Consider the following 19,204-nt stretch of genomic DNA (forward strand, 5'->3'; position numbering starts at 1 on the left):
CCATCCCACCATTCTGTCATGCTGGTGGCTTTATGCAGTATGAGATTGTACTCTTTGGTCCAAGGCAGTATTCTATGGGATCTTGTGTCAGTAGATCACACATTCTTACTCCTCAGATGGGTGCTGTTGGCTGGGTCATGTGGATAGGAAAGGAAAGTTCATTCTTAAAATATATAACAACCTTAGTCAAGATGAATACCTGCTTCTTCCAGGGTAGAAGAGGTCCACTTGTAGTCGGCTTACCTCCAGATGGTAGCTTGGTTACCTTGTGGGATGGTGCTGTAATTGGGAGGTCAGCATTGATTTCTCTGATTGACAGGTTGGATATTTGGCAGTAGCTGTGGCTGGGTCAGCCTTGGTAAATTGAAGCCCTGTTCATAACCACCATGCCTGCCCATCACCATGGCTACTCCACTTAAGTACCCGTTGTGCCAGCACTACAGTTGGGGATGAGAGAGACTGACTGATGTCCATGGCTGGACCATGAACATATTTAGTGGCTTTAAGACAGTGGCACTTTGATATGCATGAACTTGGGACACAAAATTCTTCACATTTTGTGTTCACACCTTATCCATGATATTTTATTATTTCTCCTTCTGAGCCTCTAGCCAGATTGTCACCCCATTTACCACTGGCTATGACCCTGTGTATATTCTTACCTGGAACTATTCTTGTTTCCATGCAAAGCAGACAACTAGGCACATGGCCAGAAACCTTCCCTCACCACTCTCTTTCAGGGTCCCCCTATGTAGGGCTGTGGCGTAGCAGCATCTCTTTTCGGCTTGCACTCTTATGCTGAGCCAACTCATCTGTGAAGAAAAGGTGGCCTTTTTTCTCTTCTGTCAGCCAGCCATAAGAGATACCCCCATGCAGCCATAGTTGTGAGCTAGTTGTGAACTCACAGTTGTGAATGCCAGTACATTCGTGGAGATCTGGGCCACCAACTGGAACAACTTACTTGTGCACTCTAGCCCTCCTGTTCACGCCCAATCCTGTTTCTTACATTTCCATTTTATGATAGGTTGCTGCTGGGTCCACCCAACTTATGACCTGCTGGGTCTGCTAGAACCTAGTCCCTATTATCTCTGGTTGCAGTTACATAATGTCGCACAATCAGTTGCTCTGTCTCAGTCAAGGCCATCTTTTCAAATGGTGTAAAGTTCTTTACTATAGATGGTATGGCCATGCTCCCAAATCCCAGAAGCCTATGCTGTGGGTTCTCCGGTTGGAGTTACCAGTAACTCTGCACAGTGTCCTTTCCTCCCACAAATCCCTCCAATACCACAGGGCCTGCTGACTAATCTGGCAGGGCTTCCTGCCTCCGGCACTGGGGCCTACACCTTGCTGCGATGCTTTGTCACCCAGGAAAAGGCCTGGGGCAGTATCTTGAAGTGCATGGGAAATAGTCACTAAATACACTTAGGGAAGAATTTTAGGCTCTATCCTCATAGTGACCAAACTGTCCTTCAGTCTGTTGGTTCTAGAATTGACTTACCCAACTGTAGTCAATCTTCTTTATGATTGTACTGCTAGGTATGCAAATTAGCCATATTGTTGCCTTTCGTGTACAGAAAGGTCCTACAATGATCCCTTCAATAAAGGCTATTTGGCTAGAAGAGAGAGTTACCTGTCATATCCCATCCCAGGTTCTGGGATGAAGAAAGGTGAACAGAGCCCTGGCAGAGCTGCTTTCCAGAGATCTGCCACCTTGCAATAACAATGTAATATTCTGAAACCACTTTTTAAAATCAAGATTAAAATGCTACATGGATTATTCCAAAACATACTTTGATTTTGCATATATATGTCCTTTGTTTGGTCTTTCAGTTTTTATAGATGCCAGAATAATGGTTGAATTAGTATGTCTGCTAACTTAAATTGCAGATTTTACTATAGAATGTACTTTTCTGTGTGAGAAGTAAGAGAAGTAGTAAGCCCAAATGTGTCCAAGCTTTGTAACAAAATAGACATGAACTGTTTATGGAGATTAACTTGGACTCCTTGATTTTTTTTTTAATCAATTGCTTCATACAATAGTATTGTTTATCTGGAATTCTCTTCCAAACCCCATATACAAAAGTGAAAAGGAGAGTAGCAAATATGATCTATTGAGCACCTATGTGCACAGTTGTGCAGGTTGTGTACTACCCAAGGAAACCAGCACATCTAAGGGGATGTGGTTCACATCATAGAAATCATGGATTTGCATATTTACTAAGAGAATTTTCCAGCAGATGGCAGTAAAGTGTCTTGGTCTAAAAATCAGAGTATTACAACAATTTCTGCCTAGATAAAAGTAAAGTGTCTTGAGGACTGTGCACCTTTTTCTAATTACACAAGGATACCATATAGTTAGTGCTGTCACTGCTTACTACATGCCAGGCTCTGTGCTCATTCACCCTGTTTAACCCTCAGGATCCTATAAATTGGGTACTATTAGTAACTTGCTGAAAGCCACTGAGTCAGGGCATAGCAGTTTTGAGATTCTAAAATGGGTCTCTAACTCTAGAGTCTGTGCTCTTCTGCACTAAATGATGGTCTTTCAGAAAAGCAAGGTGCCAGGACTTGAAGAGACATGACCACAGAGAACTGAGCTGCCCTGATCCTCAGGCTAGCCTGCCATTAGTGCTGCTGCATGCTCATCACAGTGTTAGTGCCACTGGGGACAGAAGAGCACACTTCATCCAAGAAAAAGGTCAGACTTGAGTTAGTGAAGAAAAGAAAGTGGGAGAATGATGACATTCTCTTTGGAATTTTAATTACATTTGTTTTAAACTATACATGCTACAGAACTTCAAAAAGGAGAGAAGTCAATATAGGTTGCAGTAGTTCTCAAAGGACTGGACTTCTTTATATCCCAAAATACTTTGAGTAAATACTTACCATCAGTAATGTATACATTCGATTCTTTAGTATAAATTTTAGCAGGAGTGCATTACCACCAATTCTGTATACATTGGAAAAATTATAGGCTTTATTTAATGTGTAAATAGCTATACCAACCCACCTTGCAAAATGATATATCTTTAGTATAATATTCTTGAACAAGTGTTGTAAAACTGATAACCCATAAATAGCACTCAGTTTAAAATCTCTGTAGCATTTAGGGGCACCGGCCTGGCTCAGTTGGTTAAATGTCCAACTCTTGATTTCAGCTGAGGTCGTGATCTTAGGGTCATGAGATCAAGCCCACACTGGGCTCTGTGCTGGGTACAGAGCCTGCTTAAGATTCTCTCTCTCCTTCTCCCTTTGCCCTTCCCCCTACCACACACACACTCTAAGAAAAATAAAAAGTAAAAATAAAATCTCTATAGCATTTGCAAAGTCATAGGTTCATGTATAAAGAGAAAAGAAAAAGACATTAAACCTTGTGGTCTGTTTCATAGAATCACTTAAAAATTATGAAATAAAATGTCTCCTAAAAAGACCAAAAATATAAAAGACAAAATCTCTGTAGCAAATACTAGCCAATCATTAACAAAGGAGCCCATTTATAAATATTTTATATTGGTCCTTAATTTACCACTGAGAACTTTTCCTTACACCAACTGAAATAAAAATAAAAAAGCCCCATCTTCAGTGAAACAAGCTATTATAGCTTTTTCTTTTTATTTTAAAATAGCATGGATAGCATGAATACACTTTTCTAAAATTTTTTATTTGTACAAAGGCTCAGGGAGATATCTAGAATTAGGTCAGCTTCTTAATGACATTTTCTGGGCTGTGAGTGATGTTTTGCATTTTTCTTTATCTTTTCCTATATTGCCTAAATTTTTTTAAAAGCTTACTCAAATACAATAAAAGTTACCATTCTTTAAAGCAATATCACTGATTATCTAATTTTATGCCCTATGAAATCCTCTTAAAACAAAGGTGGAGCACTTGGGTGGCTCAGTCTAAGCATCCAACTCTTGGTTTTGGCTCAGGTTGTGATCTTAGGGTGGTGAGATTGAGCCCTGTGAGGGCTCTGTGCTCAGCAAGGAGTCTGCTTAAAAATTCTCTCTTCTCCTCTCCCTTAGCCACCACCCCTCTCTGCCTCTCAAATAAATAAATCAATCTTTAAAAAATAAGTATTCATATTACTAGAAAAATAATTGCATAGACAAATCATATTTTAAAGGTCCACAGTCCCTTAATGGACTGTTAAATGCAATAGAGTTATGACTGTCATTTAATCCTTTTAATCTCTGAAGCAGAATAGCCACAAATCAATATTTTCCATACAGTGAATTTTGTGGCAAAATAAGCTACAGAATACACCAGCTTCAACATTCACTAGCACCTAACTTAAAAGAGTTGGCGATTTGAAAACAGACAAATCATTCTTTCAAGGTCAGTTTCTATACTTGACACTTTGGAATGGAGATGATCTCACCTAGGAATTTAAGGTCAGGGTTTATGTTATGCAGGACCTCACATCAAGATTAGAAGGGAGCAAATCTTTAATCCTTTCTTATTTAAGAGGGTAGTTTGAAAGGAAAAGATTAGAAAAACAGATCAAAACCAACTAGAATTAAAAACTTGGAAAAAAAGAAAACAGAAAAACAGGACAACCTCCTGTAAATATGAGGCTGTCATTTGTTTATATATGAAATAGGCCTGTTTTGTGTTCAGTGTCTCGTGCCTATTTTACTCTCTGCGTGTGGGCAAATGTGTTTTTATTAGAAAACTCCATGAGGACAGGCAATGTAGCTTTTCTTTATATAATCATCTAGTATCAACTCCACTTACCTAAGAGGATGGGGCCCGGTGTGCCCATTTGCCAGCCAAAATGTTTGATCTGCTATTGGCTGTCAAGATTCCCCTAAGATCATACATCAATTTCCACAGACTGGAAAGGTTTACAAAACCTTTACCTGCACCATTGGAGGTTAATTCATGAGCATCTTATGAGTAAGCCAAACAAGTATTTTAACCCCTTACTATGTGACAGAAATGACTAGAACCCAGATTTTCAACATCTCTTTTCAGCACCACTTATATGCACCTGTTTTCATAACAAGTGAACTGTATGAATAATGTTTCAACCAATAATAAGTTTCAAGTATTCTATTCTTGAACTGAAATCCTAAAAATAAAGTGCTGTTCATATAAGCTAAATGAGATATCTTAATGATAGCTGAATTTTAAATAAACTGCAGTGGGGGGAGAAGAGCAGTGAGACAGGGTTGGTCTGCTTGGAGAATAGGAATTGACAAAATTCAAAGCAGGGATGAAAATATCAAAGAAAATACCATCAATAAGACATACTATTTTGCTTTAGCACAAGTAGATAAGATTTTTTTAAAAAAGTCACATCACAAACTTTTCTAAAAATAAAGCAAGCCTAATTTTGCTTTAAGTGTGTTATATTAATGTTTCATAGCATATATTTTCCAAATTTCATGATAAAATTATAGTATTCATCCAAACAATATTAAACATTTTATTTCTTTAATAGTATTTGATAAGTGTGAAATGATGAAATGAAATCTTCAACTACAGTAACATGCAAAGACAAGAAGTAATAATAGGAAAGTCACGATTCCTAGAACAGCTGAGGAGGTTTCATTCCAGAGAGACTAATTTTTGTCATGACCAACATGGCCATTCTAAAACAATGGTACTAAGGAAGAAACATGAAAACTTTATTTTCTCAGATTGTTAAAAGGTTCAGAAGAGATGCTGGGCAGGCATGAAGGAGAAAAAGGAAAGCTACCACAACTGAAAATGAAAGTTATTTTCTTATGTAATAAATCAAAGAAATTACTACAAGAAAACAAAGTAGACCCCAAGAGGTATTAAAAGTCAAATTCCAAGTAATCCTAGGCTGATACAAGGCAAAAAGAAATGGGACAATCTTGGGTATGATGAAATTTAATTTAAAAAGATGCAGCAAAGTTATGCACTGTCAGGAAATGATGACAGAGATGAATCCAGAAGATACCAAAAATAGATGGGTAGGTTCTTTTTTTGGGGGGGGGGCGGGGAATCCAAGAAGGAAATCTGAAAGCTGGCCAGTTTGGGAACACTGTGGCCTGCAGGCTCTCTGGTTATCATTTGCCTCCTCTCCAGGCTGCTAGGGAAGAGCACTGTAAGAAATGTCCTTCTAAATCCAGACAGTCAGACAGGCAGACACACACACACACCCACACACATACACACACACACGCCAACTAACCAAGACCCTTAAACCTAATCATGTATTCCCCAAGGTCAGAAATACACTACAGGAAAAATGCAAAGGACAATTCTAATGCTGTTTTTCTTAAAATTTTATTGAAACCCCCTCTCACCCCTTTACAGCCCCCTAAGTGAAAATGCATGTAAAGTCTAACCTTAGTGGTATTTTTAAAAAATTATTTCTTAAATCTCTGAAAATGTGACTTTTGAAATTCAGGGAAATGAAGTGAAGACAGGGTATGCTGAGGACCCATTTTATTTGCCTGCTTCCTGGTTTATTCATGAGCAAGGCTAGACTCAGAAGAAACCTTTCCATGAAATGGGAAGCATGTCTGTAGTGGAATAATGCTTAATATTGACTTCCTCCCTCTCCAGCCCCATGATAGGTAAGGAACAGTTTGAATGAGGTGAGAAAAGAGCTTAGAAAATTTGGCATGAAGAGGAGAGGGACAGCTTCCTAAATTAGTAGGAGAACTCAACAGGTTACCAGAGTTTCCCTGTGTTTAGTGAATGCATTGATGTAAAGAGCATCAGAGTCTCTTCAGGTGCCCTATAGTTCTGTCATTAGTTTCCTTATTCAACTATTTCCCTGCTATGTCCTGCTGAGGAATTTGCAAGGCCAGTTTTTCTTGCCTATGTCTAGGAGGAACTGGTCAAATAACAGAGTTTTCAACATCATCTTTCACCTATATGTAGATGGGAGTGTGAGTGTTTGAGACTGGGAGTGGGGTGGTAACAGAACAGCAACAAATGCCTTAATGCCCTTTAGTGTCTTCTAAAAATTGGCCCTTAGAGCAAATCCTATGTAAATGACCAGTATTTCCACATCTTTCAGGCCACTAATTCTTAAAGTATTACGTAAATTTAGAAAAAATTATCCAAAGGTACTTCACACTGAATAAATCTAGAATGTACTTAGTTCAAATATTTAGAAAGAGCTTTAACGACTGTCATTCATAAATACTCTGTTGTGAATTAGAGTATAAAAACAGAACTCTGCTTATTAGTTAGTAATTGGTTGATAGCTGTCCACTCTCTGCAGAAGTGTGTCTGAATATCCAGGGGAATAATATCTGAAAAAGAAAATTTTCTTTTAGATACTTGTAAAAAGATTTAGCACAGTAGGCACAAAAGATTCAATATAAGATATTTATCTAAATTAATTCTAATAGTGAAACCTCAAATATCTGAATAGTTAAGCTTTGTGCATAAGGTTAGAGACTACCAAGGAAGAGAACACCAATTTACAAGACTGTGCTAGATAAAGAGCAAGACATGTAAGGGTTATGAAGTGGCACAGAAGGGGCATTTTTAAAACTAGATATTTGGATCCAGTGATAGTATTTTATTACAAAGATTATTTTTATTATGTTAAATGACTGATGTTGCTTTAATGATCATAACTAATAGGTTTTTTCATAAGTTAGACATTACTAATTGATGTCTGCATTCTGATTGCCTTACAGATTATTCTCACTGTATGTCTTAATCAGATCTGGTCACCCATAAAAACAAAAATTTCTGGGAGTATAATTCACATTAAAAAACTATTTAATAAATGGTTTGCAAATATCCCATCATACAAACTTAGGAAACTAGTCATTTTCATTGATTGGGGGGAATCTAAAGTACTAAAATTTATATTTATCATTTGAGCATTTTGTAAAATATATAGTATAGAAGTATTAGATATAATGATTAATGCATTATGGGATGCTTCATATCTATGGAAAGAAATTACATACACATAAAAGTATGTCAAAATTTGGCAGGCATTCTAGAATATAATAAACAGATAAAAAAATCTAAGCATAATTTGAAGTTTTCCAAAACACTCAAAATAATTAAACTTCCTAAGGTATTCTTTCCAGATAAAATCTAATGTTCAAGATTTGCTTTGACTTTGCTATACCTGTGCTTGACTTAAAAACTCACAATTTATATTACACTAATTTATCCTACAATTTGTCAAGTGGAGGTGGACAAAACAGAACAGTATTTTCTCAATAGTGTATTTATAGGCAGTCATAGTTAAGCAGACACATACACACATACATAAAAAGTTACCCAAAAGATGTTTCTCCTTGAAAGGCAGCCTACCCTTGAAAAATATGTCCTTCAACAGTGGGTCTCTTTCAAGTACTCTTACACTGAGGAAGTCAAAACTGTTCCTCTCTCTGAGTTAGTCACAAATTTTAAAACAGGCCTCACCTTCCTAGGCCTGATAAATAGGTGAGATACAAGAGAGGTACTTCTTATAAATGGTAAGAAGTAGATTTAGAAAAACCAAAACTTAAGAAATTGTGCTATTTCATGTAGTAGCCACTAGCTACATGTGACTGCTGAGCATTAGAAATATGGCTAGTGTAACTGAGGAACTGAATTTTTATATTTAGTTGTAATAAAAATGTAAAAACTAATCCTCCGAGAGAGAGAGAGAGTGTGTGTGCACATGCCCATACACATAAACGGTTTTAAGGGAGGGGAGGAAGAGGGAGAGAGAGAATCTGTAGCAGGCTCCATGCCTAGATCATGCAGAGCTCCTCATGACCCTGAGATCACAACCTGAGCTGCAATCAAGAGTTGGGCACTTAACCCAGCCTCCCAAGTGCCCCTAGATGAAACTTTTAGGTGTCTTTGGAACAACTTGTAAATCTACTGTAAACGTTATAGAATTCAAATACAGATAAAATATTTCTAATAAAGTTTAGCATCTGAATTGAAATGAACTGTATATGATAAAATCCCTACTAGATTTCAAAAACTTAGTATAAAAAATGAAATAGCTCATTAATAGTTTTTTTTTTTTTTTTTTTTTTTAATTTATGATAGTCACAGAGAGAGAGAGAGAGGCAGAGACACAGGCAGAGGGAGAAGCAGGCTCCATGCACCGGGAGCCCGACGTGGGATTCGATCCCGGGTCTCCAGGATCGCGCCCTGGGCCAAAGGCAGGCGCCAAACCGCTGCGCCACCCAGGGATCCCTCATTAATAGTTTTTTATACTGATTTCAGTATAGTCTAGGCAGAGATCCAGAAGACAGAGGAGTTCCAAAAATACCTTCTGTCTGTGGAATGGGCCAGGATTAGAACTCAGGCCTTCTAGTCCAGAGCCCCTTCCTGCTCATCACACCAACCACCTTATTTGAGATCTTTAAAGTTTACTAAAACGGCAAGGCAATATGAAATAATGTTTAGGCTAGTAACAGCTGAAAGAATGTATTCATTGATAATCTGTCTTTAAAGAATAATTAGTTCTAAAATGTCACCAAGTAATTCCTGAGAATTATATGATTACAAAAATAAAACCATTTCGAGCTTATATTTGTCCATTTTCATTGATAATGTTTCAAAGATTTCTATAGAACATTTCTAAATTGTATAGAACCTAATGTTTTAAAAAATATAATAAACATGAAAAGTCAGCTAATCAGAATTCTTCATGATAATTAGCCAATTTTTAAAATAAAATCCCAGATCACAGAGTGTGAGGCTAAAATTTTACAATGGTATTTTGACAAAGCACCAGATTAAATTCTAATGTGACAGAGTTTTCATTTTTCCCTAGTATTCTGTAAAGTAATTCTAGAAAGGAGTAAAAAGAAGACTTCTATTCCAGAAAGTACCTCACTGCCGGTTAATTCTGATAGGTCATTCCATTTAGGCCCCTTTGGCTTTTTAAATTTTTTTCTATAATTTTATTATGTTAGAAAATTACATTGAAAGTTATTTTCAACTTATATAAAATAGCATTCTTCCTGAAGGGAAGAATGTATGCAAATTAACTTTATTTTTTTCTCAATAAAAGATTTTCATATTTCCTTCACTTACTGGTTTTACACATATTTTATATAACCTTTTTTGTATATTATATATATATTTTATACAGTAGATATACATTTATGATATGCTACTCCTTATATATGTTATTCTATATTAATATCTTTAAAGCTAATTTATTAGAACTCTCTTGGTCAAGCAGTTCTCATAAACCTCACAAAAGTGCATGAACTGTACCTCTGGAAAGAATTTACTAGAAGAATATATATGTACAGAAAACAAACCTTAATATTAAAGAAGATTATTTTATGCTTTTACAATGAATGTTACTATATATATTAAAGACCACTGATATTAAATAGGAAAAAGTATTTATATACCCTATATAAATTACAAGATTTAAACTCTGTAATTTATATTCTCTAATAATTAACTAGGGAAAATAAATGAATGTAGGATTAGACAAATACAGGTAAATATGGTCTTTAATTCTGAATATTTTATGGGCATTTTTCAAGATTCAGTTGTTTAAATCATTCTATATTTTCTTGGTAACTTTGCTTTTATTTCTTTTGGGTTTAGTGGCATAGTTCTTCTTTAGGCTTATAAAGACCGAGGCTTAGGTTTAATGCTCTGCAAATCAACCTTATTTTAAAAAATTAATCTTCAAAAGAACTTCCTGCTATGTTACGATGAGGCACCTGCAGATCACAAACATTATTTTTTTATAGTAATATAGATAGTAACTTTCTTTTTGCCATTCAACATCTCTTTTCTATTTATAATACTCCTAATATAAATGTGAGCTTAGGGCAGAAAAATAATATGCAGGGAACTTTGAAAATCAGAATCTGTAGGCCCTTTCTAAATCAGTTTAACATTAAAGATTGTTAATTTAACTTACTCTCTGTATTTGGGTACTCTTTAGTGTTGGATTAGTATAGATATGTCTCAGATCACATTCCAGTTTGATTTGGAGATGTGGGTGTCAATCAGAACATTATTAAATTGAGGGGGGAAAAGATATCAAGAGAAAAGTAAAGGTATACATTGGTCTTATGTAGTATTTTAAAGACCACATTTTAACACAGTGGATATAAAATCTAGATTTGAAAACAGAAAAACTCTAACTTTGAACTACTCAAAGTCCATTTTTCCCACCTTACTATTTCCTCTGGGTAACAGTTGTTAATACTGTTGATGTATTCTTGAAGGAGAGATTCAGGCTCTGCTTTTATCTCTTGAATCTTTTTAAGTCCACCACTTGTTACAAAAAGTCGTCGAGCTTTGCTGTCATGTGGCAGTACCTTGAAAAGTTAAGCACATGAAAATGTCAGCTTTTCTTTTCCAAGTAGGAATATTATTAGTGAAAAGAAATAATATATCTGAGGAAATGTAAAAGAGAATTTATGTCCTATATATCTGTAACAGAATGAGCCTAAGTTTGCTGATGATTAGAAGTAAAATGTAGCCTTTTAAAAAATACATTTGCTTTTTATGTTATGGAGATGGAATAAAGGCAATGAACATGAGCAAAGGTAATGGGGATCCACTCACATATGTAAAAGTAAAGCAGCGTCCCTCCTCTGCTTACACTCTGTCAGGGTCTCTCCACTACCCACAAAATCAAAGGCAAGTTCCTTCAGCAGGCACAGAGGGCCTTTTGTGACTCGGGTCCTAAATCTCTCTCCAGCTTTCTTCCCCCTACCAGTCTGTAGGCTAAATTTCACTTCAGTAAGCTCAACAGATACATGCAGGGCCATTTCTTGCCTTTGCCTTTGCTCTTTCCTCTTCCCAGAATGCCCTTCCACTCTTCACACTTCTCCCCACATTTATTTGGCTCTTATTCATCTTTGAAGATTCAGCTCAAGTATCCCTTCCTTTAAGAAACTTTCTTTGGGACACTCCTTCCCTCTTATCCCGGGATGAAGTAGATGACTTTTCTTCTCTTGTAGCATTCTGTTGAACCACTGCCAGTGCACTTGCCACATAATATTTTAACTATCAGCTGCTATGTCTGTCACAAATAAATGCCATTGAAGACAAATGATATATTCACTCGTTCATTTACTCATTCATTTATTTCTCTAGTGCTTGGTGCCTAAAAGATGTTCAACAAATGTTTAACAAATGAATGGACATACTAAAGAGTAGCAGAGAAAGAAAATTGAGGAGATGATACAAAGACAAGAAAAATCAAAAAAGTAAAGGAATCAACAAATCCAAGAGAAGATTTTGAGAAGCAACCAATGAAAACTTTAAAAAGTCGCTGGATTTGACAGTGGATGTTCATGTGTTGAGATGAAGGAGTCAATGGAGATGAAGAAATAAATTATGCAAGACAACAATGACTGGCCAGACAAGAAAGGTCCTGGAGAGAGGGTGGGTTTGCATTATGGGAATCGCTGCTCCCTTCTGTAGTCATTGCTATGCTCTCTGACAGAAACACCCTTTCTTTTCCCCTCCATTCTCTCTCTTTCTTACACGACCAGCTGTATTCCCTTGTACTTCCTGCATTGAAGTCCTCTCTGAATACTTCAGACTGCATTCATTTATTCCTTCTTAAAAAAAAAAAAAAAAAAAGGTCTACTATGAAATCCAGCACACTGAAGCATTTTCTAATTGTTTTGTCTGGTCTCCCAGGTAGGTTATAAAGTTCCTTGAAGAAGAACTTTGTCTCATTCTTTTTTGTCTATCCTCCAGTGTTTAACAGAGTACTGGGTACATGTAGGCATTTAACAAATACTTAAAATTACAAAAGGATCTTGCTGACAGAATGATAATACACATCAGTGGACAATAAAAGATGACACTAGTGGAGTACCTGGGCTCAGTCAGTAAGTCTCCAACTCTTGATTTTGGCTCAGGTCATGATCTCAGGGTTGTGAGATCAAGCCCAGCATGGGGCTCTCCTCTCAGCATAGAGCCTGGCTAAGATTCTCTCTCTCCCTCTGCCCCTCCCCAGCCCCCTTAGGCTCAGGTCCACTTGTGCTCGCTCTAAAAAAAAATAAAATAAAATAAAAAGATGATACTAGTGTGTATTTCTAAAAAATGAAATAGCCTACAGCTACGTCTGTTTTAAATATCTTGTTTGGCCTGGAGAGTTTTCATTACCTCCTGTCTCAGACCCCAGCCACACTAAATTAATGTCTTTTTTACCTTCTGCCTTGCTTTCTCATCTCCTTCTAGTGCTCTGGTATCCTTAGATTAAGAAAACACAAAATTCTGCCCAAAGCAAATATTCCCAAAGGCACATTTCTAAGAGGATATGATATGTGGTACTGTCTTTATTTTATCTTGGCTGGCTAACTTCCACAAATCCCACTGGTTTACTCTAATGACTTATTTTAAACTCAGTTCAGGTTAGTGTTCATTTTCATAGTAAGTTCAATAAAACTAGAATACCTCACTCGGTAGCCTAAAAGATGAGACCATAAAATAAAACTTTCAGAAATAATGTCAGCTACTCATTTTCAAGAGCTGATGACTCCGTAGATGAGCCACTCAGCAACTTACTCCCTCCCCCTTTTAGTCGATCAAACTGGCTGATCACTTTCTTACCTAGTACCCAAAGGGGGAAAAGGTTTGATTATTTTCCTAGAAGGGGACAACAGAACCTAAGTGTCTAATACCCAGAACCATATCCTGAGGCAGCCTCAGCAATGTAAAACCTTCTGCTATCCAGTGACTATGGTGCTTGAGGGTCACCCAAGCTGTTAGAGATCATGGAAGACAGAACTGAAGCCTGTTAGTAGATAGTAGCATCTTTCAGATGTGTACCTGAAACTAGACCTGTTGCAGGGCCTAATATAAAAGTTGTAACACTATATAGTTTTTGTTCATTGTAGAAATATAGTATACAAATAATGTTAACTCCTTTATATAGCGTTATACCTAACTATTCACATGAATATGTGCCCCTCACATTCATTTCCATTAATTCTTTAAGAGTCAACCTTAACCACTTCTATGCTTTATTTCTTAAAAGCAACATTTTGGGTTTCTCAGTGCGGGGAGGAGGTTTGAATGCTTAATATGTGCCCGGCATTAAACTAATGTTTATTGCCATTACCTATTGTTATATGTAAACCTGTTTACATATAACATCTCATTTAATCTTTACAGTGACCTTATAAAATAGGAACTCTCATTACCCTCATAACCATACTGAGGTTCAGAGACATCAAGACTTTGCTAAAGATATAACAACTGGCAAATGGGAAATCCAGACACCCTAACTCCAGAGCCTGAGCCTGAGCTCATAACCCACTATGGTATGCTACTTCCAAAGACCCCATTTTCTTAAATCAAATCTCCTGATCACAATTTAACCAGTTCTTTATAGCTCAGGGTTGTCCCCCTGGCCATTGATGGCTGTGCAGATCCACTCATTCTTTCTCAGCCTTTGCTATCAATAGTTGATCCTGCTGGCTAAGCCTACATCTAGCAGCTTGACCTTTCTACCTTACTACTTTTAATCTGCAATGACTAAGAAGTATGATGGCTATATTTGTTAAAACTGTTCATAAAATAATTCAATAAACTCCAAATGACTGTCTGAAAGCATCTCCAGTAAACTGCACGGACTTTGTCATAAATGACTCAGGCAGCTTTTTAGTTTTCTTTACAAGATCCTTTTTTAAAAAATTTTTTTAATTTATTTATTCATGAGAAACACACACACACACACACACAAGCAGAGACACAAGCAGAGACACAGGCAGAGGGAGAAGCAGGCTCCATGCAGGGAGCCTGAGGTGGGACTTGATCCTGGGTCTCCAGGATCAGGCCCTGGGCCAAAGGCGGCGCTAAACCGCTGAGCCACTGGGCTGCTCTCTTTACAAGATATTTGCAGTGTTCCCAGATGAGTGAGACCAACATATACCAGGATAATTACTAAATTACTATCAATATAAATTATCTGTATTATGAGGTGTTTATATATTGGCATACTATTTACTCCCCAAGATCACTGAAAAAGCCAGTACAGAGGCCGTGAAGAAAGTGAGGAAGAAGGAAATGTGAATTATTTATATGTGAATTTTATTAACTTATGTTAATTTTATTAACCTATGTTACCCCTCCTGTTACTACAGTCAGTGAGAATTAAAAAGTAAAGCCTGCCCCCATCTTTCAGAAGACATTGACCCACCAGAAAAAAGTTAACAAGTCATTTAAGTTTTCTTCCCTCACTTCCAGAAAAGAGAGCATGCCTTACCTTACTGAACTGTCCAACCACATGCTTCAGAATATTGGGAGGTGCATCATACAGAAATGGCTCAAGGGCTGGTAGATAGGTGCATTTTTGTAGGATATTCTTGATGGCTTTTTTACTCTATTGAAATACAAAGTAAAATACAGACCAAAGTAGTAATCAAAGCTTGACCAAAATTCATACCTCATATTCCTAGAATTTGAAAATGAAATGAATTTCCAGGTCTAATCTGCAGTTTCATTGTTTAAGATAGTTGTCAAAAGGGCAGCCCACGTGGAGCAGCGGTTTGGCGCCGCCTGCAGCCCAGGGTTTGATCCTGGGGACCCTGGATCGAGTCCCACGTCAGGCTCCCTGCATGGAGCCTGCTTCTCCCTCTGCCTGTGCCTCTGCCCATCTCTCTCTGTGTGTCTCTATGAATAAATAAATAAAATCTTAAAAAAAAAAAAGATAGTTGTCAAAAAAACTTCTATAGGGCGTTGGTTTTATCATAGAATATCCTGCCAGTTGTATCATGTTACATTTTAAAATGTATTACTGATGCCTTAAAATAACCCATGAGGAAAGTAAAATTGAAAAGCAAAAAGCTATAGACTGTAAATTAATATGTATTATATTTTATTAGTGTCAAAATTCGTACATATTAAACTGTGAGATAACCAAGAGGTCCTCCTCCCTAATCAACAAATAGAAAATAGTTTATTGTAGAAAGTCATTATCAAACATTCTCTAAAAGGTCTCATGGCTTATAGGTATATAGTCAGGAAGATTCTATCATATGCATGATGCAGTGAACATTCGCAGATAACGCTGTGGTAGCTCATGGGGAGAAACCACCCCATCCACAGGTAGAAAAGAGCAGAGGTCTACTTGAGCGTATAGGAAAGCTCCGTCAGCAACAGGGAGCGCAGCCCCCACAAGCAGAACAACAGGCCACAGCTGGTCGTGATCGTTGTATTAAATAAAGCCTGCCCTCTTCACTTCGGAAGGCTTCACGCTTGGATTTGTCTGTGGATTTTCCACTGGAATTCCACACCGGCTTGTATGTGGTTTTGTGCGTCAGTGCATTCTTTCCTCTGATCACTCAGATTCTCTGAATCTCTCTCAGGCCTTAGCCTACCTGGTCTTCTGGGATCTTGCTATTGAATAGTTAGCAGTGCTTTTTGAAATGTCAAGGAGGATTTGGGGATTTTTTTGGTTTTATTTTTGCTTTTGTTTTTCTTTCTTTTTTTTTTTAACGGTAGCACTAGGATTTATTAAACTGTCTTAGTAAGGGTGCTGGGGCTTGCCCATGGTGCTCTTGATGCATAAAGTCCGGACATTGATCCAATTCTTCTTGAGCGAGGACACTAGGAAATTGACAGCTCAGTGGATGTTGTGCACGAGCTCATCGCCTGTCATCTTCACGTGGCCAACAGCCACTGCCAGACATAGCACCTTCTTCATCTGGAATTTGATGGCAGACTTCACTTCATCATTTTGGCCACCATGTTCTCATGGTGGGTCAGCAAGGAAGGGAACTTGCTTTATTCAGCCAGCTTTATTCAGGCCTGGATCCAGGATTCGTGGGATCTGCTTGATCAGAGATTCTGGAGCCAAAAAGGCATCATACTTCTTGACTAGTTTATTATTCTTGTTGAGTTTCTTCAGCGCCTCAGTGTCCATGTGGGGAATATCCACTGCCTTGGCCCCATCACAGTGCTGCTGGTCCCCCAAACACACATGGAGAACTTGGGGCAGGGGGTGGACTTAAGCCTGATGGTGCCCGAGAAGCGTTAGTCCTTCTGAGAGTCATAGTTCTTCAGGCTGATCTGCAGCTCCACGGTCTCCAGAAACTTCCGGCACTTGTGCTGGTTCCCGTTCAGGACCCCCCGCACCGCCTCATACAGGGTGTCGCGGGACACTTTGCTGCTCATGGTAGCTTGTGCCGCAGTAGCCGGAAAAGAGCTGCTTTTGTTTTTCAAGGAGCAGTTTGATTTTCACATCATTAATTTTACAACTGGCAAATGGATTCAGGAAAAACTTCCATCACATTTGTGTTATCCCTAAAGGCTTCATGGTTTCCTAGAGACCCAAGCTAAGCAGTACTTACCTCTTGACACATTTGTCCTCAAACATTGTTCATAAACTAAATGAAACAAGGAATTTAAGAAATGCCGCCCGACTTTCTTCCACAAGTAGTATAACCTAAGTTTGAATTAAACTCTCAATCCCCAACATATCTAGTTACATCTTTGTGAGCCATTTTAGGATTATGGTGACCTTAGCAGGTCAACAAATTTAACTTAACTGCTGTTGATGATAAGGTCTACTAATTGCATAGCACAGATCACATCCACTGTGCCATGGTGATGTACTGTCAATTTATTAATTAAGAACTCTAGAAAAGAGTCTAATGATCCTCAAAATTCACTGAGCTTTACTATCCTTTGTCAAGAAATATACCTATGACTCTAGGTACTTCTAGATAGGAATGTATGTCGCGATTAATAATCAGTTATATTTCCCAACGTGAAAGAAATATTAGTATAGTAGTTAATTAAGATTTTATTTACTTGTCAATTTCTGAGCTTAAGATTTTTTAATAACCTTATTGAGATATAATTTAGATACTATAAATTCACTCATTTTAAGCGCACTGTTCAATGGACTTTTAGTGAATTTACAGAGTTGTGCAACCATCATCACAACCTAATTTTAGAACATCTTCATCATTCCAGTAAAGAACCTCATTCCATTAGTAGCCACTCCCCTACCAGCCCTGGACAATTACCAACCCACTTTCTGTCTCTATAAATTTTACTTTTCTGGACAATTCAAGTAGGTGGAATCATACAATATGTGAACTCTTGAGTCTGGCTTCTTTCACTAAGTATAATGTTTTGGGGGTTCATCTATGTTATAGGATGTGTCAGTGCTTCGAGCCTTTCATTGTCAGAGAATATATTCCATCATACAGATTTGTCACATTTTATTTATCCATTCACCAGCTGATAGACATTTGGGTTGTTTTCACTTTTGGTGATTATGAATAATGCTGCTTTTGAGATTCATATACAAGTCTTTGTGTAGACAGATGTTTTCATTTCTCTTGGGAAGATACCTAGGAGTGAAGCTGTTGGGTGATGATGGTAAATTTATGTCTACTGTTTTGAGAAACTACCAAACTGGTTTTCAGCCTGACTGCAATATTTTACATTTCTACCAGTAATGTAAAAATGTTCAAGATTCTCCATATGATGATCAACACTTGTTACTGTCTTCCTAATTGTAGCCATTCTTGTGGGTGTGATATTGTATCTCATTATGGTTTTGATTTGCATTTCCCTAGTGACTAAAGATGTTGAATATTTTTTCATGCACTGATTATTTGTTGGTGAAATGCTTATTCAAATCTTTTGCCCACTGTTTAATTGGACTATTCATCTTCATACTATTGAGTTGTAGGAGCTCTTTATATGTTTTGAATATAAGTCCTTTCTTGAATATGTTATTTGCAAATAATTTTTTCAAGTCTGTGGCTTGTCTTTTTATTTTAATGATGTCTTTTAAAGCATATGAGCTTTTAATTTTGATGAAATCCAACTTATGAATACTTTTGTTTATCACTTGTGCTTTGTCATTTCTAAGAAATTAATGTCTAATCCAAGGTTTCAAAGATTTCTGTATTTTCTTCTAAGAGTTTTGTAGTCTTAACTCTTATATTTAGATCTCTGACCCATTTTTAGTTGATTTAATGTATGGTATGAGATAACGGCCCAAATTGATATTTTTGTTTGAGGATATAATAATTATCTCAGTGCCATTTACTGAAAAGACTATCCTTTTCCTTTTATTATTTTTTTTCCTTTTCCTTTTAAATTGCCTTGGAACCTTTGTGAAAAATCAGAAAATTGAATTTTCAAAATTCAATCACATTGATTTAGATGTCTTTATGTAAGCAAGTACCACACTATCTTATCTGATAGCTGTAGCTTTGTAGTAAGTTTTAAAAATGAGCAGCATTAAGTCCTTTTACAAGATTATTTTGGCTAATCTGAGTCCTTGTCA

The 19,204-nt window shown here is 37.1% G+C and overlaps 1 protein-coding gene, 1 long non-coding RNA gene and 1 pseudogene across 8 annotated transcripts in view; 1 reads left to right on the plus strand and 2 right to left on the minus strand.

Moving 5' to 3' along the window:
* Positions 1-12,613, plus strand: part of LOC140633202 (uncharacterized) — a 27,171-nt gene extending 14,558 nt beyond the window's left edge. For all 4 annotated transcript variants that reach the window (XR_012030832.1, XR_012030831.1, XR_012030830.1 and 1 more), the window contains one exon: positions 12,034-12,613. This is a non-coding gene — a long non-coding RNA (uncharacterized lncRNA). The remainder of the gene's footprint in view (positions 1-12,033) is intronic.
* Positions 6,240-19,204, minus strand: part of SPAG6 (sperm associated antigen 6) — a 66,539-nt gene continuing 53,574 nt past the window's right edge. For 2 of the 4 annotated variants that reach the window (XM_072825400.1, XM_072825401.1), the window contains 3 exons: positions 15,161-15,277; positions 11,104-11,249; positions 6,240-7,238 (listed from right to left, as the gene is read on the minus strand). In XM_072825400.1, coding sequence (XP_072681501.1) covers positions 7,169-7,238; positions 11,104-11,249; positions 15,161-15,277 — 333 coding nt within the window. In that variant the 3' untranslated portion in view covers positions 6,240-7,168. The remainder of the gene's footprint in view (positions 7,239-11,103; positions 11,250-15,160; positions 15,278-19,204) is intronic. The other 2 variants (XM_072825402.1, XM_072825403.1) reach the window with 2 other exon arrangements.
* On the minus strand, positions 15,382-17,710 carry LOC140633201 (large ribosomal subunit protein uL1 pseudogene; annotated as a pseudogene).

This window comes from Canis lupus, chromosome 5, assembly GCF_048164855.1.
Source record: "Canis lupus baileyi chromosome 5, mCanLup2.hap1, whole genome shotgun sequence".
NCBI classification, from domain to species: domain Eukaryota; kingdom Metazoa; phylum Chordata; class Mammalia; order Carnivora; family Canidae; genus Canis; species Canis lupus.